General features: G+C 40.1%; 1 pseudogene and 1 gene segment (V, D, J or C); one reads left to right on the plus strand and one right to left on the minus strand.

Moving 5' to 3' along the window:
- The first annotated feature begins 6,956 nt into the window (after positions 1 to 6,956).
- Positions 6,957 to 7,051, plus strand: LOC148163920 (U6 spliceosomal RNA; annotated as a pseudogene).
- Positions 7,052 to 14,357: 7,306 nt separating this feature from the next.
- Positions 14,358 to 20,520, minus strand: LOC114202125 (T cell receptor alpha variable 22-like). The segment is given in 3 exon segments: positions 14,358 to 16,062; positions 19,811 to 20,184; positions 20,373 to 20,520. Coding segments are annotated over 3 exon segments (471 nt in total).
- Positions 20,521 to 26,898: the final 6,378 nt, after the last annotated feature.

The following is a 26,898-nucleotide window of genomic DNA, read 5'->3' on the forward strand; positions in this document are numbered from 1 at the left end:
GGAAAATACACAATGGTACAGCCACATTGGAACACAAGAGTAGGAGTTTCTTGCATAACTAAACAGATTCCTACCATATGATCTAGCAATAACAATCTTTAGTGTTTACCCAAATGGCTGGAAAACTTCTGCCTACACAAAAACCTGCACAAAATAATTTATAGCAACTTTATTCATGATTGCAGAAACAAGAAAGCAACCAAGATGTCCTCAGTAGAAGAAAGGGTAAGTAAACTATGTTACAGCCAGACAAGGGAATCTTAACTCAGTGCTAAAAAGAAATGTGCTGTCAAGCCATGGAAAGACATAGAGGAAACTTAACATGCATATTTCTTTTCTTTTTTTAAGGTTTTATTTATTTGACAGAGAGAGAGTGAACACAAGCAGGGAGAGCGGCAAGCAGAGGGAGAGGGAGAAGGAGACTCCCCACTGAGCAGGGAGCCCGATGCGGGACTCGATCCCAGGACCCTGAGATCATGACCTGAGCCAAAGGCAGACGCTTAACCGACTAAGCCACACAGGCACCCCCTTAACATGCATATTTCTAAGTGAAAGAAGCTAATCTGAAAAGGCTGCACTCAGTTTGATACCCACTATATGACATTCTGGAAACGGCAAAACTATGGAGATACTAAAAACATCAGTGGTTGCCAGGGGTTAGAAGGAGGAAAGGAAAAACTTCTTTAAGTAAAGAAAAGTCAAACTGGTGAGCAAAAATCATAAAGTGTAGTGTTATACAAGATTTGGGGGAAGTTTTTTATGTGTTTCTCTTAATTTCTCAGTGACCAACATCCAATCTTTGCTGGGTTTAGAAGTGATCATTGCTTCTCATAAAAGGCCATATAGGGGCACCTGGGTGGCTCAGTCATTAAGCATCTGCCTTCGGCTCAGGTCATGATCCCAGGGTCCTGCGATGGAGCCCCTCATTAGGCTCCCTGCTCAGCGGGAAGCCTGCTTCTCTCTCTCCCACTCCCCTGCTTGTGTTCCCTCTCTCGCTGTCTCCCTCTCCGTCAAATAAATAAATAAAATCTTTTAAATAAATAAATAAAAATAAAAAATAAAATTGTCATAGACACAGCAACATCCACCAGAGCACCCTGAACAACTTCTGGGGAAGACCATTCACCACAAGGATGAGCAAGAGACAATGTCATTAGTTTTGTTTGTTTGTTTGTTTAAAGATTTATTTATTCATTTTGGAGAGAGAGAGATCCCAGGAACAGGGGGAGGGGAAGAAGGAGAGGGATATAGAGAGAGTAGTTGACTCCCTGCCAAGTGCACAGGGAGCCTGATGCAGGCAGGATCACAGGATCCTGACCTGAGTTGAAATCAAGAGTCAGACACTTAAGTAACTGAGCCACCAAGGCGTTCTGATACCAATTCATTGTTACTTTGTTTTAACCTGAAATTATTTTCGCCCTTCCCGAGGAAAAATGGACATCAAACGGTTTCAATGTCACTAGGGAACAGCTGGGGTTGGGGGATGTTCTGGTTCCTATGCTCTGATCGTTTGTATGATTTTAGATGAAGCAGACACTGAGGGACAAACAACCACAGACTGTGCTGGAACCAGAGTGGATCAGGCAGAGAGGCTCAGCATCCAGGCCCCCGCTCTGCTCAGAGTTTTGTGCTCAGCTCCCCCTGCAGTCCCCATCACTGTGTCACTCATGGCACAGTAGTACACAGCTGAATCTGACGCTTGCACTGAGCCTTTCTCCAAGTGGAAGGATTTGGATTTGCTGTCGAAGGTGGCTTCAAATCCTTTCTTGCTTTTCTTCTTATCACTAAAGGCATTGAGTAGGAGCTGTAGACCCTCACCAGGATATTGGACATACCAGAAAAGAGTGGGAGACCCTGTTGTTGAATAGGTACAGTTTATAGTCAGGGAAGCTTCTTCTGAGAGGGTCACTGGGCCCTCCGTCTGGGTCACTGAGTCTCCATGGGTTTGTCCTGAGGAAAAAGAAAAGAGACCTGTGTCACCTTGAGCATAAAGCTCTTGGATAAAATTATAGTTAAATGTTTTGCAGACACAATAGAAAAAAGAATCCAAACTTTAAGAGGCATTTTACTTACCAAGCATGAAGAGAACCACAGTCACGAAGCCTGGAGAACACATCTCTGGAGTGTCACCTAAATAATGCTCTTCAATCTTACCATGAAGAAAGGTTGGAGTGACAGAGAAATGATCAGTGGAAGCCCACATTTCACACAGGAAATGTGATTGTGGTAGGAAGCTGCACCCCCTGGTGGACAGGGACTGAAATGCGTGCATGTTGGCCAGAGGCCTCCCAAAGTCAGCCATCTGTGTCATCCCTGACTTCGTGAGGCACATGTCAGTCTTCAAGTGGCCCTTGAAAGTCTGAACAACAGCAGTCCTGACCTTTCTATTTTGTTCTTAAGAAGGTCTTAACCTTCTTAAGGTCTATTTTGTTCTTAAGACACTACCTGATATGGAAGTTCTTTAACACAGCATCCCAGGGCATCGCTGTAGCTGGGAGGATAACAATCTTCTAAAGCATTTTACTGCAATACTTCATATTCTCATGTATCCATGTGGGCCAGCCTATAACCCACTGACTGCCAGAAAAGGGGGTGAGGGTGAACACGGAAAAAGTAATAGGAAGTCAAGTCATTCCTGAGTGATTCCGTGTTTTTCAACATTGTATCCTGATATTCAGAAGAGTGAGTGTCATTTTTTACATACTAAATATTTGTTATTTAACGAAAATAATGAACAAATGGTCTACTTGAAATACAGTATTTCTGTGGTCCTAAAATAGTACCAGTCGTAAGGAATGCTATCTTTTTAATAAAAGTTCTTCAGAAAAAAAAGGAACAGTGTTTGACAGTCAGATATTTTGATAGTCAAATCTTCTTAATTTCAGAATCATTAAAAAGTGAATAATAGCAATTATAGACAGAAGAATCATCATACATGAAGTTGTCAAATCCCTATGGAATGACCTGAGATTCTTAGCTTATGTTCTCACTGTTTTGTTGACTCCCACATCAGGTGACTAGTGTATGTGAATCAGGCAACAAATATTAATGCTATACTCTTAACAGGTTTTAGCCTCAAGGATGCTTTCCATTACCATGCCTCAGTCACATTTTGTTGCCAAGATTTAAAAAAATTATCCTCACAAAGTAAGAAATCAGGATTATCAGGATAAAGTTCTGGAGAGGGATACTTCTTCTGTAAAGTGCTGTAAGCATTTATATCTAAACACAGAGATGGAAGCTTAGCTCAAGCTATTTCCTGGAGGCCACTCTCTACAGATTCAGATCAAGGAGCTTCATGACTCCAGAGCCAACATGGAAACAGTTTCCCAGATGCAGAGGGAAGTAAGACATTCAGGCTTGGATATTTCTTGGGTTCACATGTCCCTTCCCTTCCCCTCCACCTTCCAAATCACATTGTCAGTCCTGCCACAGAACCATGCAAGAAAGGAATTGGAGACAAGCCCCTACAAACTTGTATTCAGATATACAGGGGAAATCCCAAAGAGGTTAGGATGATAATGGTTGAAAATAAACATGGGGCACCGGGTTCTTGGGATGGAGCCCTGCATGGGCCTCTGCTCAAGATTCTATCCCTCTCCCTCTTCCTCCCCGCCTCTGCCCCTGCCCTACTTGTGCTCGCACTCTCTCGCTCTCTCTCTGTTTCTCTCTTACTCTCTATCACTCTATCATTCTCTCTAAAATGAATGAATGAATAAAGAAAGAAAGAAAATCTTTGAAAAAAGAAAATAAACAGCATAGCATATGGTTGCAGAAAGTCATTGTAACTTTAAAAAAAATACGTTCAGGTCAATGAAAGCCTACAGGAGAAATATTTTGCTCTTTGGGTCACACAGAGGACTTGCACGTCATTGAGGGAAGATACTGCATAGTAAATATGGATAATTAATGGCTTTTATTAATGCACATTTTACATAAAAATAAACTGCACCAAATTAGACAATTCTATATAATTTGACATATGTATATATTTGTGAAGCCCTCACCACCGTCGAGATAATAAACATATGCATCACCCCAAAAGTTTCCTCATGTCTCTTTGCAGCCCTTCTTTCAACCCTCATTACTCTCATTTCCAGGGAACGCTTCTGTCATGAATGAGTTTGCATAATTTATAATTTTGAATTATGGAATCATATGTACTCTTTTGTCTGGCTTCTTCTTAGCATAATTATTTGAGATTCTTCCATTGTCATAATTATTAAGACATTGTTTCTTTTTGTTGCTGAATAGTATCCCATCATGTGGCTATAAAACAGTTTGTCTATTCACCTGTTGATGCCCATATCGATTCGTCCCAGTAGGGCTCTCACAAATAAAGCTGCTATGAACATTTGCATATAAGATAATTTATAGACATATGTTTTCATTTCTTTTGGGTCCATATCTGGGAGTAAAATGGCTGGATCATATGGTAGGTGTACATCTGACTTTCTTAAAACAATTTGTTCTAGTAGCTTTTTTTTTTTGTACATTCCTTTGCCTTCTCTGCTCAGACAAATATGCTCTCTGTTAATAAAGATAAGTTCACTTCTTCCTTTCCAAACTGTATGGCTTTTGTTTCTTCTACTTGTCTTATCACATTGGCTCAAACCTCTACTTCAATATTAAATACAACTGGCGAGAGCCAAAACTCTTCCCTTATTTCCCAAACTAAGGAGAAAGCAATTAAGCTTTCACCATCAAGTATGACATTTGATGTAGACTTTTTTTTTAAAGATTCTATTTATTTATTTGACAGAGAGAGACACAGCGAGAGAGGGAACACAAGCAGGGGGCGTGGGAGAAGGAGAAACAGGTCTCCCACGGAGCAGGGAGCCCGATGCGGGGCTCGATCCCAGGACCCTGAGATCATGACCTGAGCTGAAGGCAGACGCTTAACGACTGAGCCACCCAGGCACAGCAGATGTAGACTTTTTGTAAAGCCCTTTTTTAAGATGAGGAAATTCCCCTCAATTCTATGTAATTTGCTGGGAGTTTTAATCAGGCATGGATCTGAATTTTGTCAAATGCTTTTTCTGGACCTTTTAAGATTACCCTCCTAAATTGCTCATCTGCTACTTGTCAATCTCTCTGGGTATAATATTGATAAATTGTCACAACAAAATACTAGAGAAGATACCACTCTCCCATTTTACCAATAATGAAACAAAGCTCAAAACTATCCAGAAAGTTCACAGCAGAACTAATAGTTTAGAACACAGAGCTGGATGATATAAAACAACAACAAAAAAGGAAAACCACAGAGACATTTCATGGCCTTCCTTATTCTAACAATGCCTGTAACATAATATATGCTCAATAAATATATACTGAACAAACTGATCTGAAAAATCTAACAATTCACACACATTATTCCTGACTTTGAGTCAAATCTTTCTAAACTTCCTTAGCCAATTCTTCTAGCTGAATCTAATGCAAAATGGCAAATTGTTTATTGTGGCTATTCTAGTTTTCAATAAACAATTTCAACACAAATTTTCAGGGATGAGGAAGTGTTTGATGCACAATAACTCTTACCTGAAGAGGTATTTTCTTAGAGTGAGGTTTTCCCTCTAAGCCTGAACCTGTGTTGCCTCAACACTAACCACTTCCTGTCGGGGACAGCAATTCCCTACCTTGGGTCCTACAGCAGGGAGATGCATCAGGAAGAGCCCTGGGGTTTGGGTACAACTCTCTCCGTCACGCCTCTCACTGTAGGCTCCCTCGGTGCACAGAAATACACTGCGGAGTCCTCCACCTCTGAAGCTGAGATGACAAGTTGGATGGATTTTCTTGTCTTCTGGAAATTCAGTGAGTAGCGACCTTCTGTGGCATTTTGCTGGCTGTAAGAATCCTGACGAATAAGGAAAATCATCGCCCCCACTGCTGGGCTGCTTGTACCACAATAGACTATAACTTGGGTCACTGGTGTTATATATGTGCATTCCAGAGTGACAGCCCCCTTCTCCTGCACTAACATTGCAGGTTGGGCTTGAGTTACCTTCTGGGCAATACTGGATCCTGAAGGAGAAAACATAGAATCAGAGACTTTGGGAATACATGATGTGGCACAAAGAACTTCTATTTTACACACTGTCATCCCACTTTTCCAAGGTATCCACGAGATCTTGCCTATCTCTCTTGACTTTAGGTCATAGAGGAGGCACATTCCCACAGGGACCATCTTACTTAGCCACATGGAAGCCATGACCACCTTGAGAAGGTTGCAGAGCAACACGTTTGAGTTCTCCCACTAGATGGAAAATGTCTTCTTCTTCTTCTTTAATTTCAGGGTTTGGCACTTTAAGGAAAGCCTGACAGGGTGAGGGAAGGATTGCTGGGTACATGCTGCCGTGGCTCCAGAGCAGGAAACAGGGGTTTCCTGGTGTAGCAAGTTGTGTGGGTCCTGTCATAATTCTCTATGTTCCAGCTGAGAGTCTCACTACCCCACATCCTTTGGATTAAGCATCTTTTTTAAAAATCTAAATTCAATTAGCTGGGGCACCTGGGTGGCTCAATCGTTAAGCATCTGCCTTCGTCTCAGGTCATGATCCCAGGGTCCTGGGATCAAGCCCCGCATCGGGCTCTCTGCTCGGCGGGAAGCCTGCTTCTCCCTCTGCCACTCCCCCTGCTTGTGTTCCCTCTCTCGCTGTCTCTGTCTGTCAAATAAATAAATAAAATTTAAAAAAAATAAATAAAATAAATTCAATTCAATTAGCCAACACATAGTATGTCACTAGTTTCAGACGTAGTGTTCAACAATTCATCAGTTGCATACAGCACCCACTGGGTATTAAGCAACTTTAATTGAAAACATATCTGAAAATAGGCATGAGTGAAATTTATATTGAAATGAGGATTGCAGATCGATGGTTTAGCTAACCGTGATATGCTTCTTCATTGCATCTATGATAAAAGTAGGTGCATGGCACTTACTATAAATATGACAGGTAGGGCCCGCCTTGGCAGCACATATACTAAAATTAGAATGATACAGAGGCCCGTGTGCAAGAATGACATGCAAATTCCTGAAGCATTCCATAATTTCTAAAAACTGCTTATAATTAATTATGTAAACAACATAAAATGTAAGAATTATGAGGAAAAAAGGTGTGAGAGTCATGTATGATCACACTATGTGATTTACCTAAAGTAGAAATAAATCACGTTGTGATAAGAAGACAAAGTGTTTAGACTAATCACAGTAGCTCTTCAATGTACCTATTGTTATGCCAGTGTTCCTCCTCACTATTAATGTCTGTTCAGATGCCTATCTTGGGGCCAAAAGCAGAAAAATCTAATCACTCTTTGCTGAAGAGTTCAGGCTACAACCCTCAGACAATAGATCCTGTCACTGAGGTCTCTTTCTCACTGTTTCATTCCCACAGCTCAACTCTGTTCAGAAAGGCCAGGATAGACACCAGAGTTTGGTCATTAAGTTATCAATCCTTTGAATTTATATTTTTCCCTTACCGCAGCTGAACCACAGTAAGCGTCCATGCTTCGTTTGCTCAGTTCTGAGCAATGGAGGTGACCACTCGGTCTACTTACATCCTTCCTTCCACCCCAATACCTTCAACACACACACACACATGCACACCTGGGCACACACATGTGTGCACCAACGTGGGCAATGCCATCTTCTTCAATTATCCAAAAGCATGTGGTACTTCTTTTCCCTGACCCTTTGTAGAGGGCACAGCACACACTGAGCTGCTTCCACACTAGGCCGGGGTTTCCACTTATCTAGACTTTCATGCGAGTTTGCCCCTATCCATATACAGCCTATTTTCTAAAACTGGTTGGTGTCACTATCTGATGATAGGTTCTTTCCTGTTTCTCTTTCTGTTTATGGCTTTCTACCCTTTGGGATGTCTTTACCAAAGTTCTAAAAGAGTATTAGAGGGGCTTGAGTGGCTCATTCAGTTAAGCTTCTGAGTTCAGCTCAGATCATGACCTCAGTGTCCTGGGATCCAGCCTCCTATTGGGCTCACTGCTCAGTGGGAAGTCTGCTTCTCCCTTCCGCTTCTTCTCCCTCTACTTGTGCTCATGCACTCTCTCCTTCAAATAAATAAATAAAATGTTTATTTAAAAAAGAGTATTAGAGAACTCAAGAGATAAACATGTATTATTAACCTACCATGAGTTTGTCCTTTTTTAGAGATCTAATTTTAAGTAATCTCTACCCAACATGGGCTCGAACTTATAACCCGGAGAACCAGAATTTCAGCTCAAACCACAGAGCCAGCCAGACACCCCTAGTCTACCATGTTCATCCAAAAGTCTGAAAAAACTCTTATTATATACCCTTTGAGTACTTTAAAGTATATATTCACATGCATTTATATTTACACAGGTTTGAAAATAAAATTTACACTTAAAACCAATTAAATAAAGAATTAACTAACCAAGAATATAAAACAAATATGTAAGGGAATGTATTAATATTCTGATCATAACTCATTCATAAAATATGCAGATGAGATGGTAATTAAGATTGCAACAACATTAACAAAGTCTTGCACTGCAACACAGACATTGCTTTTTCTATTATTTTTTGCACAACTTCACTGACTCCCATACATTCTCCAGTCCCATGATTTGTGGCTCTCTGTGAGAGGTTGCAAAACAGGAATTAGAGAAATCTATAGGATTTCCCTCCCAGTGTCACCTATTGATCTATATCGTTAGGAAACATCAGTGCAAGAGCATTTTCTCTCACCGTATTTCCTGGGCACTTTCAAACAACCTCACTTGAGTTCCTACTGTCAGAAAGCCAACTGATTTATTTAACCAGCCAGGACATGAGCCACTTCCTCCATTCTGTTTCTGCCCACACCCCTTCATGTTGAATATCAGCCTGAGTCGCCACCTGATTCACTAGAAAAGAAACCAGGGCAAAGGTCTCTCCTTTCCTTGTTCGGGTACTTCCTAAGTCTGCCACCTGATTTACTAGAAAAGAAAGCAGGGCAGAGGTCACTGGCCTCTCCTTTCCTTGTTCGGGTACTTGTGTTCCTCCTCCTTTCTTCCCTTCCCTTCTCTCTCTATTAAAACCTGGTTTGGGGCTGAAGCTCTCCCATCACCTCTCCTATCATACTCTGTCAGGAAGACCCTGGGCATCACCACCTTCTCAGGCACACCGTGTGTCTCTAAACGTGTCATAGACACAGCAATACCCACCAGGGTGCCCTGAACAACTTGTGGGGCTCCACGTTTCCTACAAGGATGAGCAAGACACCACTTCACTGTTATGTGGTTTTACCTTGAAATTACTTATGCCCTGACCAAGGAACTCTTGGCATCAAACTGTTCTCAACGTCACTAAGGAACAGCTGGGGTTGGGGGATGTTACTTCTGGTTCCTATGCTCTAGTCGTTTGTATGATTTTGTATCAAGCAGACACTGAGGAACAAACAACCACAGACTGTGCACCTGTCCACCGGAGTGGATCAGGCAGAGACGCTCAGCATCCAAGCCCCTGCTCTGCTCAGAGTTTGTGCTCAGCTCCCCCTGCAGTCCCCGTCACTGTGTCATTCATGGCACAGTAGTACACAGCTGAATCTGACGCTTGCACTGAGCCTTTCTCCAAGTGGAAGGATTTGTAATCTCTGTCATAAGTGGCTTCAAATCCTTTCTTGCTTCCTTTCTCCTTATCCGTCAAGGCACTCAGGAGGAGCTGTGGACCTTCTCCTGGATACTGGACATACCAGTAAAGGGCAGGATACCCTGATCCTGAATAAGTACAGTTCACCCTCAGGAAACCGTTTTCTGAGAGGGTCACTTGGCCCTCCGTCTGAGTCACCGAGTCTCCATGGGCTTGTCCTGAGGAAAAAGAAAAGAGTCCTGTGTCACCTTGGGTATAAAGCTCTTGGATAAATTATAGTTGAAGGTTTTGCTAATACAAAAGAAAAAGAACCAAATTTTAAGAAGGATTTTACTTACCAAGCATTAAGAGTATCACAGTCACGAAGCCTGGAGAACACTTCATCTCTGGAGCATCACCTAAATGATATTCTTCATTCTTACCATGAAGAAACGTTGGCGGGACAGAGAAATGATCAGTGGAAGCCCACATTTCACACAGAAAATGTGATTGTGGTAGGAAGCTGCACCCCCTGGTGGACAGGGACGGAAATGTGTGCATGTTGGCCAGGGTCCTTAAAACCCCGAAAGGGACAATACCATACTGGTCATGCAATTACTACTCCAGACCCCTTTATAAAATCTAATCCCTTGAGAAGCATCATTAAATCAAGTAGCTGAACTAATGAATATCTATTGGATATGTCAATTTACAAAAAATCATGTGGTTGTTGTCAGTGAGTGTTTTTAAGGTAGGTCACAGCTTCCAAATACTATAAAGACAATGAGGTTTCTTAACATTCTAACTTTTCTTAACCCTTTCATGTATTTCCTGCATTCTATTAGGAAGGCACAGTAAATAAATTAATTATTTGATGTATTCATGAAATTTAAAAAATTTTGTCAAAAAAAAGTCTCAGATTTAAGAAGACACTGTAGAAGCTAAGAAAAAAATACTTGAGCAGGTCATCGTAAACATGAATTCCAATGATGATCCTTATGTAAGCACTTCTTTAAAAACATAAAGACAAAACCATGAAAAAGTTCAATTAATTCCATCTTGGTTGCAGAAAATTTGGCACTAAATTTTGTAAAGAATCACTATGAATGGTTGATTTGCTTGATCCATGAGAACAAGATACACCAAAGCCCAGACAGCTGCCTGCTGCAGCCAAATGATCTCTACTGAGTACTTGCTACAATCCACCAGAGATAACAATTCACACTGGGAATACGCTGTATGCAACATTAAACAAACACTAGTGGGGAGAATTTCCTAGGATGGCAGACAATGGCGCTATCCATGCCTTTCTCGGAGTCAATGAAATCCCATAAAATCTGGAAGGTAGAATATGCTCTGAAATACTGTCCTAAGGAAACATTTGAGTATCTCCAAAAGGATCTTACACATTTGCATTCCCTTCATGAGCTGTGAGTATGGACGGGTAATAGTATTTTATTTTCTACATGGATTGAACCACTCTCCTGTCAGAAAACAACAGCAATCACGAGAGTTAAATATCAATTGGATTTTGTGTTTAATTCCTATGCTATTTCAAATACTCTTTAGATAGCAGAGCAAATTTCTCTGGGAAAGTTAGGTAAGGTTAGGCCTCACACAGAAAGTTCACTTCTCCTGTCATACACCAATCCTGTGATAAAGTGGAAACAACAAATAAAATATTAAAACTGAAATGAGTTATTATAGCAGTTATCCTTGAACTACTGTGGCCTGGTACAGCCTTAGCCCTCATGGCCCTGCATCCTTCCCTTACAAAGTGCTAGGCTGTCTCATTATGAACTGTTCACTGTGGCCCACATAACTCGGATGTCCAACCCATACATATTTCAACCTTCACAAACTGAACTAGATAAGTAAACCCTTGACACTCTTCCTTTCATCCCAGGTACAGGCTGCTCTGTGGCCATTCATTTAATCACCATTACATGACCCAAACCTTTGGTGCTCTGAACAAAATCTCAGAACAAGATTGCCATTGAGATGTATGAAATGACCTTATATATACAATTTATTACGAGTTTGGCAGATAAAGTACAAGAAATGGATCCTTGGTTACATGTTTATCAACTGGTGTGACATTATGCATCCTTCACTGACAAGAATTGAAAAAGTTACTCATATTAAAGATCTTAAACTGAAGTTCTCTGGAGAATCAGCAGAAGCAGACAGTCCACAGATGAGTGTACATGCAATATCCTAGAAAAAAACATGTAACTGCATGACAGACAGCTCCATCTAAGGCGATTAGAAGAGAATTCTCCTATAGGTATGGAACCATCGATTTTAATACTTTCTTTTGCATTCTACTGAGGTTATTTTTATCCTTTTAGAGGTATTTTCTCATTTTAATGGTAAAATGTTAGGTATTTCTGGTTATCCTGAATTGTTCTCTCACTAATAAAATAACTTGCATGGGTATATACTTTAATAGACACAATACCTACCCTAGTGCTATAGTTCAGCTCTCCACAGACACTGCTAGTGCAAAAATGTTTAAGAATTATTGGATATGTTATTTCATATCTACTCCTGGAAAAAAGAGGTAATAACTATACCCTAATTAGTGCTACTAGAGTGAATCTTCATCAATTAAATTACCCTTGAAATCTGAGAAAGTATCTGTTGATAAAAATTTATAATGGAGTTTGTACAACTAAACTTGTGTACAGAACATGACTCAACTTGATTATGAGTTGATCCAACTTTCAACACCACCTCTCCATTATCAATTGCCAAATATATTCTGTAGAACTATATATCAAGTCTCTAAAGGAATTCAAACACTTCAAATGATGAGCTTTTCCTATGAAAATAACTCCAAATTTCAAAACCTCAGGGGTAGGAAACACTGAGAGTGGAGACAGAGGTGGGGTCATCCATGTGCCCTATGGCATGTGCTTCCACCCACCAAGACACATGGTTCTCAAAAGCTTACGGGTTGTATTCTCTCATCAATATGACATTCTTAAAAACACAAAAATAAGAATAGACCAATATTTGCAAGGATTTGGGAATATGGAAGTGTGTAATGGCAAAAGAATAGCACAAAGGACTTTGGGGGAGCAATTAAACTATTTTGTACCACGATCTTAAGATGGTTACAGGACGTATACAATGCACTAAAATTCAAAATTCACAGACCTGTACACCAAAAACAGTCACTTTTCCATATAATTCTTTTAAAATTAAAAATTTAGGGGCACCTGGGTGGCTCAGTTGGATAAGTGTCTGCCTTTGACTTAGGTCATAATCCCAGATCCGGGATTGAACCCCACATTGGCTCCCTGCTCATCAGGGAGCCCACTTCTCCCTCTCCCTCTACCCCTCCCCCTAGCTCTTGTGCTCTCCCTCTCTCTCTCTCCCTCTCTCTCCCTTGCTCTGAAATAAATAAATAAAATCTTTTTTTTTAAGATTTTATTTATTTATTTGAGAGAGAGAGAATGAGAGAGAGAGAGAGCACATGAGAGGGGGGAGGGTCAGAGGGAGAAGCAGACTCCCTGCTGAGCAGGGAGCCCGATGTGGGACTCGATCCCGGGACTCCAGGATCATGACCTGAGCCGAAGGCAGTCGCTTAACCAACTGAGCCACCCAGGCGCCCTAAATAAATAAAATCTTAAAAAGATTTCAACACTGAGATAAAAATGGCAAAATAGGAATTTTCTACCATATCCACCCCCCAAAAAAATCCACTGATCTTCATAATCTTACACTAAACTAAAGAAAGTGCCTATGAAGAAGTCCAGCAGAAAAGACACAGCACACCGTGGAACAAAACAAATCTGAGATTGGATAGATTGAGGAGGGCATGAAGAACAATTTCACTTTACCCTCCTCACCCCTGCCCAAGTGGCACAACTCTGAGCCAAGAGAAACCTTCCAGCCTGTGATTTCCTCGTGGAGGGAAGTGAGAACATGTGAGTAAGCACATGGCTCCCCAAGCTCTGGAGGATGCTGCCAAAGAGAACGCTCTTTCTAGCCCACATCCAGAATACTGAGGTGTACCGCTCCCTGGGGAGTGGGGTGCACCTAGCAGAACAGCACCCAGGGCTCTTGGAGGGCAGTAAACCAACATGGACCCTACAAACATTGGCACAGACTCCATAAGGAATCTGCCCATGAGCCACTGGAGATGGCTTGCCAATCATGGTGAAATCCTGAATGTGTCTGGATCAAAGCTATGTACTCACTGCACGCTCTGGCTAAAACACTTGTTTTCTTCCACTGCATCAATTCTCATCTAAGTATGATCAAGCATTCAAACCTGTAGGAACTGCACCTTCTCTCTCACTTCTAATTGATTTAAGAAGAAATAAACTTATAATAGAGAAGCATGTTTCCTTCTGACTCCATAATCAGGCTTGGGGGAAATGGACCAATCAAGAGTCATCTTCCTTCTACGGTACAGGAGCTAGTGGTACAAGGAGGGAAAGAATCAAGCCCATTGACATATTGGGCTACAGTTCTAACCTCCTTTGGTTAGATGTGACAAACTGAATTTGATCTGAGGACTTCCCAGTAAGAGAAAGCCAGTTACCAAACACCCAGCAATCATAACTCAGCTAAGAGGAAGCACTGTCACCGTAACAATTGCCAATTATATCCATCGTTAGTCACGAAGACTTGGAGGAACCTTGAAAGGAGCCTACCCTTGAGCAGGGGTGGGAGAATGAGGGAATTAAATATTTACTCAATTTGTTTCATTCCATTGATTTCTCCACAGCACTAGAGAAATAATTTTCTAAAATAAAGGTTGTGGTTAATAATGTTTAATTCAGTCATACATGAACATGTGGAGGGAGGTTGGTAGAACCTCATCTCTATGTTAGCCATTAGTCCAAATGCCTTTGTGCAATCTACTAATAATATAAGGTGGCTGATATATGCTTATAAAAGTTTTTCTATATACCTCAGAAAGAAAGTTTTTCATTACAATGATAACAAAATTACAAGTCCAAGAATAAATTGAAAAACCTTCTAACAGCAGAGCATCATTAATAAAAAGAGACATAAAAATGGAAAGAAGCACTATGTTCTCAAACAATTAAATAATCACATATATACTTTAAGGACTTTAATTTTTCACAAATCAATTTATAAATATAATTCAAACAGAAAGCTTAAATTAAAATTATGAGTCAGTAACAGAATTGTCCTTTCCTTCTTTGGTTAACATCGACTAATAACCAATTATGTGGAAAAGTTTTCCTAGGTACTGAAAGTATAGAAATGAATGAAATACAAAATTCTGTCTCCTAAGTTTTATGAGAGAGTTATTATGAACAGATACAGAATTTTGTAAATGAGAATAGATTTCTGAGTTTTATCTGAAGCTCATATTGTCAAATCACTCCCTATCTTAATTTCCCTCAAACACACAAATAGTACATACCCTGGGCTCCAAAGGAAAACCTGTGACCTAATTCCTGAGCAAGAAAGTGATCAAAGCACATAGAAATGGTGGTCAGATTTTGCCTGAAATACAGAGTAACCAAATTAAATGAAATTCTATTTAATTAAATACCTCACAAAGGTATTATAATGCACTAATTAAATGAAAACTTTAAACATGAAATTAAAACAATGCTGAAGTTTGACATAAAGAATTGGAGTGGGGAATGCTCAAATTGAAATCCATAAAGTGAAAAATTCATGAATCTGATTATAATAAAAATAGCTAGAGACCAAAAGAATATTAACAACATTATATATTACAGAATTATCACACTCATATTTGTACTTTTCATATTTCTATATTTGGCATGTAATATTTTAGATCACAAAAATTAAAAATGCTACTTTTGAAACACAATATTTAAGTGCTCATCCATAAAAAGGACTGTACATTGGTACTAAGGGGTTATTTATAGGACAGTAGTCTCAATGGCAAATGTATAGTTCTTTAAAACCTTAATTTCAAAATAAAACATTACTAGCTCCATTCAAGAATCCATTAAACAACAGTCGTCCAACAAAATGTTCTAACCCTGTCTGGGTCATCTCCATCCTAATAGTCTTATTATATGCCTTTAATGTCTAACACATTAGCTTCCACTTGCAGACAAACAACAGCACAAAAGCTATACTTGAAGGTCTTTGTCAAAGGACAGGGGGCTGCCCCACACCCAGGTTTGAGTGCAGGCAGCAGGTGCCTGGGAAGCAATGTGTGCTTGCTGCACAGAAGTACACAGCTGAGTCTTCAGGCTGGGTGTCTGCGATGTGCAGGGAGAGATGTTTGGCTGTTTTATTCAATAAAACAGTGAGTCTTTGGTCTTCTTTGGTGGCCATGCTTGAACGAATGTCTATAAGGAGCTGAGGACCTTTTCCAAGCTCTTGCTTATACCAAGGGAAGTAGTCTGAACGACTGTCTGAATAACTGCAGTTGATAACAGAGCTGCTTCCCTGCTGCACACTCAGGGTAGAAGGATGCTGCTCCACCTTCTCTCCTTGGCTGAACCCTGTGCAGAAAGAAAAGGTCAGAGAAAGGAGAAGAGATTCCAGGTTAGTCTGCTTCAGAATTCTCTTCTTCTACACTAACTGAAGGAAACCTGAGTAAAGCCAGTCTTGACTTCTGAAGAATATCCACTAATATAGTCTGGTTCCCATAAACCCTCAACTCACAGTTCAGCTGCAGCCATGAGAATATGATTAAAGCTCCCGTGGATGTCTTCATGGTTCCTCGCGTTAAGATCAGCTTCAGAATTGCAACCTCCAGCCAGCTCAGCTACTTCTCTTATCAGGCGGTCTCTTCTTTCCTCTAACAGAGTACTTTCCCACATTGTCTACCAGCCAATAAGAAAAAGACCCTACTTCTGCCATAGCCTAGTCAATCAGATGCACTAAAATGAACCCTCCACGTGTTCTGCATCAGCACAGGTGCACTGCCGTCTTCTCACTGGGGAAATGTTCTTCTCTTAGCCTGTGTCTCTGAGGGACTCACATGCATCAAGGCAGCAATCAGTCAAGCAAATTATATCTTAAATCAGGGATGAAGTGCACAGTGAGAATGTGGAGATCAAGAGTTTACCTCTGCACACTACTGAGTCACTGTTAATAAGCTAGAAAGAGGTAGATGCTATTGCTGTTTATTCTAGGATGGGCCAGGTGTACATGTTTGAAATCAGGAAGGAATCGTGATTTACTTCCTTAAGCAAAGAAAATGTAAAACCTTCCCATTCTGCCAAATCTACCATCCTCAATTGTCTATTATGGAGGAAAAACTATTTCTAAAAGGAACATGGAAGCCAAGGATTAGAGTAAGAGAGAGAAGATCATTTGATATTTCAAATGTCTCTTACCTCAGACTCTGTTCCTCCCACTTGGTCATGCCCATGACCTTGCTATTTATTCCCAGAGGGCTGACAATACCAACAATCAAAATGTGGAATCATTAGTCAGTTAAGTTGACTGTGACAAAAGTAAAGGACCAAATCTCAGTGATAAGGGAGCTGGGGGTAACTTCCATCAGTTATTACTATTTCGACTATAGGAAACAATTTGACCCAATATTGGACAGTTTGCATAGAGAAATCTGACATGCTTCAAGAAATCTATTTGAATGCTATGTGTCTTATATTCTGCAAAGTATTGAAAGAGAAGAAATTCTGAGAAAACATCAAGCTGCAAACTCAGAAAATATAACCATATGAGTTTATTCTTGAAGTGATTTCATTTTCCCAAATCAAAATAGATGGCATGTCCTCCAATGCAATTACTGAGGAGGGAAAAGGTGTCATTAGGTAATGTTTCTAGGGAAGCCATTTTTTAAAATACTTTAACTTTTCATACACATTAGTTTCATGTCTCTGATTTTAATGTTTTAAAGACTTTGTTCTTTTCAACCATCTCAACCAGGTTCAAAGAAAAATGAGACAGATGTACTGAGGCTTCCAGTGTACCTCGTGCCCCCACACAGGAATAGCCTTCCAGCTATCACCTTCCCCGTGACTCTTTCACAATGGATGAGCCTATGCTGCCACATCATGTCACCCAAAGCCCACAGTTTATCTGGGGTTCACTCTTGCTGTTGTACTTTCTATGGGTGTGAACAAATGCATAAGGAATGTATCCACAATTATACTATCAGAGAGTGTAGGTTCACTATACTAAACATGCTCTGTGCTCTATTCATTCCTCCTGCTCCCCTCAACCCTGGCAACCACAATCTTTTCCTCCCTCCATAGTTTTGCCTTTTCCAGAATGTCATAGAATCGGAATCATATCCTATGTAGCCCTTTCAGATGGACTGTATTCACTTAGTAAAATGCATACAAGATTCCCCTATCTCTTCCTGGCTTCATACCTCCTTTCTTTTTAGCAGCAAATCATATTCCATTGTTTGGATGTAACACCATTTTTTTATTCCTTCACTTATTGAAGGACATGCTGCTTACTTCAGAGTTTTGGTGATTGTGAATAAACTGCTATAAAACACCTGTGTACAAGTGTGTGCGTAGATGTAAGTTTTCAAACCCTTTGGATAAATACTCAGGAAGCCACTGCTGGATCATACAGTTAAGAGTATGTTTAATTGTGTAAGAAACTGCCAAACCACTTTATTGAAATGTCCATGTATACACTTTCATTTTGTAGTAATTTCCTGACAATATTTACTACACCCTTTGCTGCCTGTCAAAGCCCCAGCTAGTCCAAAGCAGGCACAGGTACCACAGGTGGCCCTGCCAATTGCTCAGCTCACAGATGTGACCCAGAGCCTGAGCCTGCATGTGTCCCTGCCTGTGTCCTGCCGCCCCACATATCTCTCTGCTCAGGAACGTGCTCCTCCCAACTATGGGACTCACTTATACAAGACAAGTACAAAGATAACATTAATATTAATTTCAAAAGAGTGATGTCACAGCATTAAACCAAGGGCAGGGTTCCTTGGGAGAGCGGGGGGCTGTGTAACTGCACAGGTCACATGCTCAAGAAGCTGGCTCTGCTCCCAGCTTCAGGGAGTCTGTGCATTTATTTTTTTTTAAGATTTTATTTATTTATTTGACAGAGAGATAGAGAGCACAAGTAGGCAGAGAGGCAGGCAGAGGAAAAAGGAGAAGCAGGCTCCCCGCCGAGCAGGGAGCCTGATGCGGGGCTCAATCGCAGGACCCTGGGATCATGACCTGAGCCGAAAGCAGCCACTTAACCGACTGAGCCTCCCAGGCGCCCCAGGGAGTCTGTGCATTTAGCTCCATCTGAATTTTCAGGGGCCCAGTCCTTCCTATCAATGCCCTTTCATCAAAATAAAAAACAGAGCAGGCTGGGTTTCAGTTTGTGCTGGAATCCTTACACATGCAAGTTTCAACTTTGGGTTTGGGGTCAGCAGTCTTTGTCTCTGGCTACAACAGAGAAGGGTTCTTTTAAGGTAGTCCTGGAAGCTTTCTGCTCTCTTTCTCAAACTGGACATGATGTTATAAAATCATGAATAATAGACTCATTCAAAATGCAAGGAAGAGCAATGATTTTCATAGAACAGAATGAAAATTTCCATGAACTCTCCCACACAAGGTGCTATTTAGAAATAACTGAAATGGATACTTTTCTCAGTGATATATGTCAACACATTGTACAAATTGATCAAGAAAATCATTCAGATTTTGTGATTCTATAGGGCCTCTATATCAGGTATTCAGAGGATAAAGCTCTCATGTCACCTCAGATTCACAAACTTTGGAATAGTATGCTCTAAAATCTTCCCATAATTCGTGCATAAAATAAAAGTACTTATTTACAGAGTATTACATTACTGAAATAGAAAATATATGTAATAAGACAAGTGGAGTGCCTGACTCTCAATAAAATTATTTTATTATATTTGTATTTCCCAGAGTGAAAAAGCTGAACAGAAACTCAAAAAACATACACGTTATCCTTACTATTTTTTGAAAATAAAACCATCTACAGTAACTAAAAAATTCAGTCATCTCTATTTGTTGAAGACCATCTAATTTTCAGAACCTTTTCCATTTGACTACGTACAAATAATTTACATGCTAGCTGCCGGGAGATCTGGTTTCCCAGGGCATTGGCTATGGGCGTCTCGGGCACTTGCTCCAGCGGCTCCATGGTAGAGCTTTTTACCTGCAAAGGACTTTCTGGGAAAGAAAAGAGCAAGAAATGCGAGTGAAGTGACAGCCCTGAGGGGTCTAATTTTAGGAGGAAAAACATGCTGTAACATTAATCTGAATATCTGAAAAATGGAATGCCTACTTTGGGGACAAATGCCTGCCCCAGGGAAGGGCTGGGGCTGCAGGCCCAGCTGCAGTTTAGGTGCAGGCTGCAGATCACCAGGGAGCACTGTGTCTGCGCCGCACACAGGTAGGTGGCTGAGTCTTCCAGCTGGGAGTCTAGGAGGTGGAGGGTGCTGGACCGTTCCCTAGTATTCACTGTGCAGTTTAACCTTCCACTCTGCTTCATCCCCGAGGTTATGTAAAACAGCCGGGTGAGGCCACTGCCTCCAAAATTCTGTTGGAACCACTGCACACCGTCTGGAGTGCTAGAAAAGTTGCACTTCAGAGTAGAGCTGGCTCCCTCCTGGAGGCTCAGGGCTGAAGGGCTCTGCTCCACCTCCATCCCTCTCACCCCTGCGTGGGAAGGGAAAAACAAACACAAGTGATGTCTCTAGGGGGTCACTGATGCAGTTTCCAAATTTGTAAAATATCCTGAGACACACCCCAGAGGATGTAGGACCCTCTAGGAGCTCAGTGTCAGCTCCCCCCACCACTGTGGGCTGTGGACCCCACCCGAGTACCCTGAGAAAATCTATACTCACAGCAAACATGAACCCACAGAAGCCCCAGAAGAGCTCGCCAGCGTCTCTTCATAATTCCTTGTCTAGTTGATGAGGTACTTCTGCCTACCGTGCAGAGTGTAGAGTCTTGGATTCAGAGAAATTGTGTCTTACAGTCATACCGTTCCAACAGAATCACTGAGCACCAATCACACCTCAGCTCTGTCATTTATGGACCTCGAGACTCCACCCACAGTGACTCAGGACACTGCACAGTAATCTCTCCAAAATTGTGCTTGCCAACAGTGCAGGGAGGTAGGGGCAATATTTCCAATATAGGAGGATAAGAGGGGTTTTTTGCTTGAAACACTTTATGTAAGACATGTGTGGGTTAGTGTGTGAGGAAAGGTAAATGATATTTCTAGAAGAGTCAGGGCCCAATGGGGGTTACATAAAACCTTGAAGAATCATAGCGAAGAGTGTCTCCATTCCCCAATTTGCACAGTTTGACAGACAATGTGAGAATTCGATTATATGAAAATACTGATAAAGGAAAACAAACTGATAGCATGCATTTTGTATTGCTGAAGTAACCACAATTTCTTGAAATCAAGACAGTTCTAGAAACCAAGACAGACAGTCACCATCTGCATAGATTATTACTGCAATCAGAATTCGGTTGGCGAAAAATAAGATGTCTGCATACTGTCCTCTAACTTTCACCTCTCCACTCCTCCTTTGCAATTCATGGACCCTGCTCACCCACACAGCTGAGTCTGTCCAGGCCACACATTGCTGGTCACAGTCAATATTGTCCTTTCCATTTCCTTCTCTTTTTCTTCCTTATTTTTTCCTTTCTTCTCCTCTTCAGTCTTGTCCCCTCCACTCTCAGCAGAGATACATAAAAAGGTAAGATACCTGGGATTTTGAAATAATTTCAAGACCAGTAAATTTGGGGGATTTTATTCATAACAATTGACAACAGGTAATGGGATGTTTTCTGTTGAGTGTCCATGCTCACAACGCCCAGAAATAATCTTATTCTGCTACCTGTGAAGAATTATCTGCATAATGAGTTTCTAGAGACATGGCCTCCAGATGTCTGAAGTTGATATGCAACAGCAGAACTGAAAACCTGAAACGAACTTTACACAAACCCTGCCCCCGCCTTCCCTAACCTTTGCTATCTATAATTGGACTGGCTCACGTGATTTCTGTTCTCTCTTTAACTGTTCAACCCTTGCACCATCAGTCTTTGTTTCTTTTAAGGTCTAGAGTGCCCCCTAGAGGACTGAAGAGGTCAGCAAAGACCACTTCCCACCAAGCCACTCAGCAGAAACAGCCCCCAACCCCATTCATTCCAAACTTTCTGATGAAGGTGATGCAGATGGTCAGAAAAGAAGATACCTGCTTAGATTGACTGGGGATTACAAGTGAACCAAATCCTACTTTTAAAATGGAATTGTACGGAAATTGATATCAGAAAATAATTTGGTAAATCTCACCTTGTGCTCTTTATTTGATTTCATTACCTTAGTTCAAAAGAAATCCATAATTACTTAATGAGCCTTTAGTTTCAATGGGATAATTTACTAGATCTAAGAATTTATAAAAGAGTAATGAAATATTATTCAGCAATTTAAAAGAATGAAATCTCGCCATTTACAACGACATGGATGGAGCTGGAGAATATAATATTGAGGGAAACAAGTCATCAGAGAAAGGCAAATACTATATGATTTCACTCATGTGGAATTTAAGAAACAAACCAAATAAGGAAAGAGAAAAAATAAGACAGAGAGAGATAAGTCAAGAAACGGACACTTAATTAAACAGAACTGATGGTTACCAGAGGGAGAGGGCTGGGGATGGGTTAAATAAGTGAGGAGATGAAGGAGTGCCCTTGTCCTGATGAGCACTGGGTGTTCTGTGGAAGTGTCGAATCACTGGGTTGTACACCTGAAACTACTATAACACTGTATGCTAACTAATTGGAATTTAAATAAAAGTGGTAAGTGAGGGGATGAATGAATTTTTTAAAATAATACATAAAAGTGGATAATATGCTAGTTTACAGGCTACAGGGGAGGCAAAAATGTATATAACTAATAGAATCAGTGAGTAGGACCCTAAGGAGCGTGAAAGGTAAAAACTACCTGATCCCAGAGGAGGTAGAAATGCTTATACTTTGGGTCATTTTACAAAATTTTATGAAGAATGTGATCATTTTCTCTTTTCCCCTTTCTGGTGAAAGAATAGAAGAGAATACACATAAACCTTTATGATGGCTTTTATGACTTCTAACAATAGGAGGAATTTTGAATATATGAGTTATTAAAAGTAATAAAACATTACCTATAGACTAAAATCCCTTTTATTACCACTCCCAATTCTGGCCCTTTTGTCACTTATTACCCTAAGTCGTTCTTCATCTTGTACGATTGGAGTTGATGTTTCAAGGTGTTTTACTAGATTTCAATAACCAGAAAACGGGCAGTATTTTATTTATACTTTGTTATAATACAAATAAACATTTTCGGTATACCTTTCTGTAACTTCCTTTATAAACTCAATAGTAAATTTTGTAGGTCTTAGTATATTAACCCATATACATCCCTTGTACCACTATATTCCATATTGTGGATATACTTCCATTTATACATCCTTTACTCTCCTGAGTAATAGTTAAGATGATTTTTTTAAATATGAATACTACCCTGCAATAAAATGTATTAAGCATTCTTCACTATGAACACGTTTTTCTAGGAGCAGAGACTAGGAAGAACTGAAGGAACAAGCCATGCGCCTACTAGGTGAAAATTACTCCAGGAAAAGGAAAGTCAGGGACAAAGGGTCTGAGGAAGAACGGGGAGAACTTGTTCTGATTATTGTGTTGGATGGTTTTCTTTTTCTATTATTTTTCTTAATGTGCATTGCAACTGTAGTTTATCAGCTCTTTTGGTGAACTCTTTCTGAAATTACTGTCCTGATAGGAACATAAGTGACAGTTTGCTCCAGCTAGACACTGAGGTTTTCTAAATATAGTAAATCAGCAAGAGAAAAAACACACCCAAGGAAAAGGAGTAGTATATAAGAGGAAAAAATGTTACAAAATAAAATTAGACATATAAAAATTGTACACACTTGCACAAGCACAAACACACACAATGTAAGGATACTCATCATTAGAACAGAAAGAAAATTCTACCAGTGCAACAGAAGACAGCCTAGAAAAATAAAGAAGGAAACAAAAGCATATGAAGCAAAACCAAAATATTAGAAATGACTTCAAATACATCAATAATGAAAACATTGATAAAAAGAAATTATTGGATCGAACCAAAATTTTAAAATCTTGCTACATATTGCTTAGGAGACAAACCTAAAAGAAAACAGCCCAGAAAGATGAGCAGATAGGATGGGATTTTACTGCTGCCTCTGTGTGCAAAGACTAAAGACCCCTCTTCTCCTGCCAACCCCACCACACCCACCAGAGAGATCCCAAGGAATGTCAGTTCTGCTGAAAAAGAAGTCAAAGCTGTCTGAGAGAACACCTAGCTAGCAAACTAAGGGAACTCCTGCAAAGGGAAGATCTAAGAAAGGAAAGACAGAGGTTAAAAAATTTAATATTCCAATAGAAAAGAGAACAGAAAAGAGAAGAAAACTGGAAGAAATGAAATACCAAGAAGAAACTGAGATTTACAGAAAAGGATGAAAGTAAAATTAAGCAAATCCCACATCTTGATAGAGCACAGGATAAAAACGAGTGTGAATAACAGCTTCCACATTTTCATCAGTGGTCCCTCAAGTCTCCATTCTTTCACAACTGGGAATGCTTTAAGAACAATTGAAAGTGCACAATTCTAATTCCTCTAAAAACACATTAAGAGAAGTTAAGAAACCATCACCAAAATTGTGTATAATCGTTCTCTGCACAAGAAATCAAGTGCAAATTTGCATCAAGGGAGACTTCAACTCTCTTGTTTACGAACATCACACTTATTTACTAGGAGGGTCAATTGTAGTATCTTATTAAATGAAATGTATCACAAAAAGCAATCTTGGAGTCATACCTACACATACAAATATCTTAAACTTTTTAACAATATATCTTTTATATGTTTCAGTGCATTGTTTCCTAAATAAAAGTGTTCCTTTGTCTTAGATATCCCCCTAGGAACTATGTATGAAGGTCTAATATCCCAACAAAAGATTCCCACTTACAGCTCAAGGAACTAGGAAAAGAATAAAGTAAGCCCAAGGTCTACAGAAGGAGTGAAATAACAAAGATTACTGCAGAAATAGCAAAACAGTGGAAAAAATCACAAACTAAGAGTTTTTTGTTTGTTTATTCTTTTAGAGAAAGAGAGTACATGCAAGCTAGGGTGAGGGGCAGAGGAAGAGGGAGAGAGATTATCTTAAGCCGGCTCTGAGCTCAGCCTTGAGCCCAGCAAGGCTGAATCTCATGACCCTGAGATCATGACCTGAGCCCAGATCAAGAGTTGGACGCTTAACCCACTTAGCCACCCAGACACCCCTAAAAGTTATTTTTTTGAAAAGAGAGCACTTGTGAATTATCAATGATGAGAAATCTAAAGCCCACAGAACAGAAGGAAAAATTAACACTGGGGACTACATCAAACTGAAAAGCGCAGTACAGTAAAGAAAACAATCAGCAGCATCAAAAGTCATCCTACAGAGGGGAGAAAATATTTGCAAACCACATATATGATAAGGGGCTAATATCCAAACTATAAAGGGAACTCCTATAACAAAAATTTTTTTTAAAACCACTAATAACAATAAAAAATTTTAAAACATAAAAAAAATAAAAATAAAAAACCACTAATAAGCCAATTAAAAGCAGTCTAGGGACTAGAATAGACATTTCTTTAAATAGACATTCAAATGGCCAACAAGCATGTGAGAAAATACTCAATGTCACTGATCATCAGGACAATGCAAATCAAAGCCCCAGTGAAATATCACCTCGCACTGTCATGCAATTATGTGAAAATGGACATTCTTATTATGTATTCCACTATTTAAAATGTTGGTACTAGCCACAACTTAACAGTGACAGAAAAAAGAACATACTTTAAACATGTGTAATTTTCTAGTTTCTTCTTTTTTTTTATTTTTTATTGTTATGTTAATCACCATACATTACATCTTTAGTTTTTGAGGTAGTGTTCCATGATTCATTGTTTGTGCATAACACCCAGTGCTCCACGCAGAACATGCCCTCTTTAATACCCATCACCAGGCTAACCCATCCCCCCACCCCCTCCCCTCTAGAACCCTCAGTGTGTTTCTCGGAGTCCATCGTCTCTCACGGTTCGTCAGACATGCTCTTATCTCTTCTCTGACAATCTATGATCAAAGTTATCATCCCGCCATAATCTCTGGGTGCTATAGGATCTTGGAGCACAATTATTTGGTAGATTCAGATAAACCCGACTGACCTTCTGATCCTCCTCATAATGGTTAATGGCCTGCACAAGCATGGTGTCAGCATTTCAAGGGAAAACAGTAAACACTATATTTAATTTTCCTATATTACAACATCCAGGGATGCAGAGGGAAAATGCCCAAGGTAGGAGAACCTTCATTAAACAGATCCTAGGTTTTTGACATGGTTACTATTGCTATTTCCAAAAGATGGAAATATCACTCTAGCTTCTTCTTAATAATGATTATCTCAATGTATTTGCCAGTACTTTTACAATAAATTCTCTGATATCATCCATACTTTATACATTTAAAAAACTGATGGCTATTATCAAAAACACAAAATGCAAGCATTGTCGAAAATGTGAAGAGGTCGGAACACTTGCACACTCTTGGTGGGAATGCACAATGGTACAACCATGGAAAACAGTATAGAGGTTCTTCAAAAAGTTAAAAGTAGAACTACCATATGATCTAAAAATCCCACTTCTGAGTATTTATCAAAAAGAATTGAGGAGCCTCTGGATGGCTCAGTCAGTTAAACATCTGACTCTTGATACGGAATCAGGTCATAATCTCAGTGTCCTGAGATGGAGCCCATGGTAGCCTCTCTGCTGAGCGTGGAGCCTGCTTAAGATTCTCTCTCTCCCTTTGGCCCTCTCCACCCCCAACTCACTCTCTCTCTTTCTCTCCCTCTCAAAAAAAAAAAAAAAGGGGGGGGCACCTGGGTGGCTCAGTCAGTTCAGTGTCTGCCTTTGACTCAGGGGGTTATGATCTCAGGGTCCTGGGATCAAGCCCTACATCAGGCTCCTTGCTCAATGGGGAGTCTGCTTCTCCCTATCGCTCTGCTGCCCCCCATCCCTCTGCTGCCCCCTGTTTGTGCTTGTTCTTTCGCTGTGTATGTGTCAAATAGATGAATAAAATCTTTTTTTAAAATTTGAAATCAGGATCTTGAAGAGATATTAAGCACTCGTATGTTCATTGCAACACTGTTCACAATAGCCAATTAGGGAAACAACTTGAATGTCCAACAACAGATGAATGGATAAGGAAAATGTGGTATATACATAAAATGTAGTACTATTCAGCCTTAAAAAGAAAAAAAAAAGGAAATCCT

Source organism: Eumetopias jubatus, unplaced genomic scaffold, assembly GCF_037043125.1.
Source record: "Eumetopias jubatus isolate StellerSeaLion01/CBP00866 unplaced genomic scaffold, mEumJub1_p1.0 scaffold_7, whole genome shotgun sequence".
Lineage (NCBI taxonomy): Eukaryota > Metazoa > Chordata > Mammalia > Carnivora > Otariidae > Eumetopias > Eumetopias jubatus.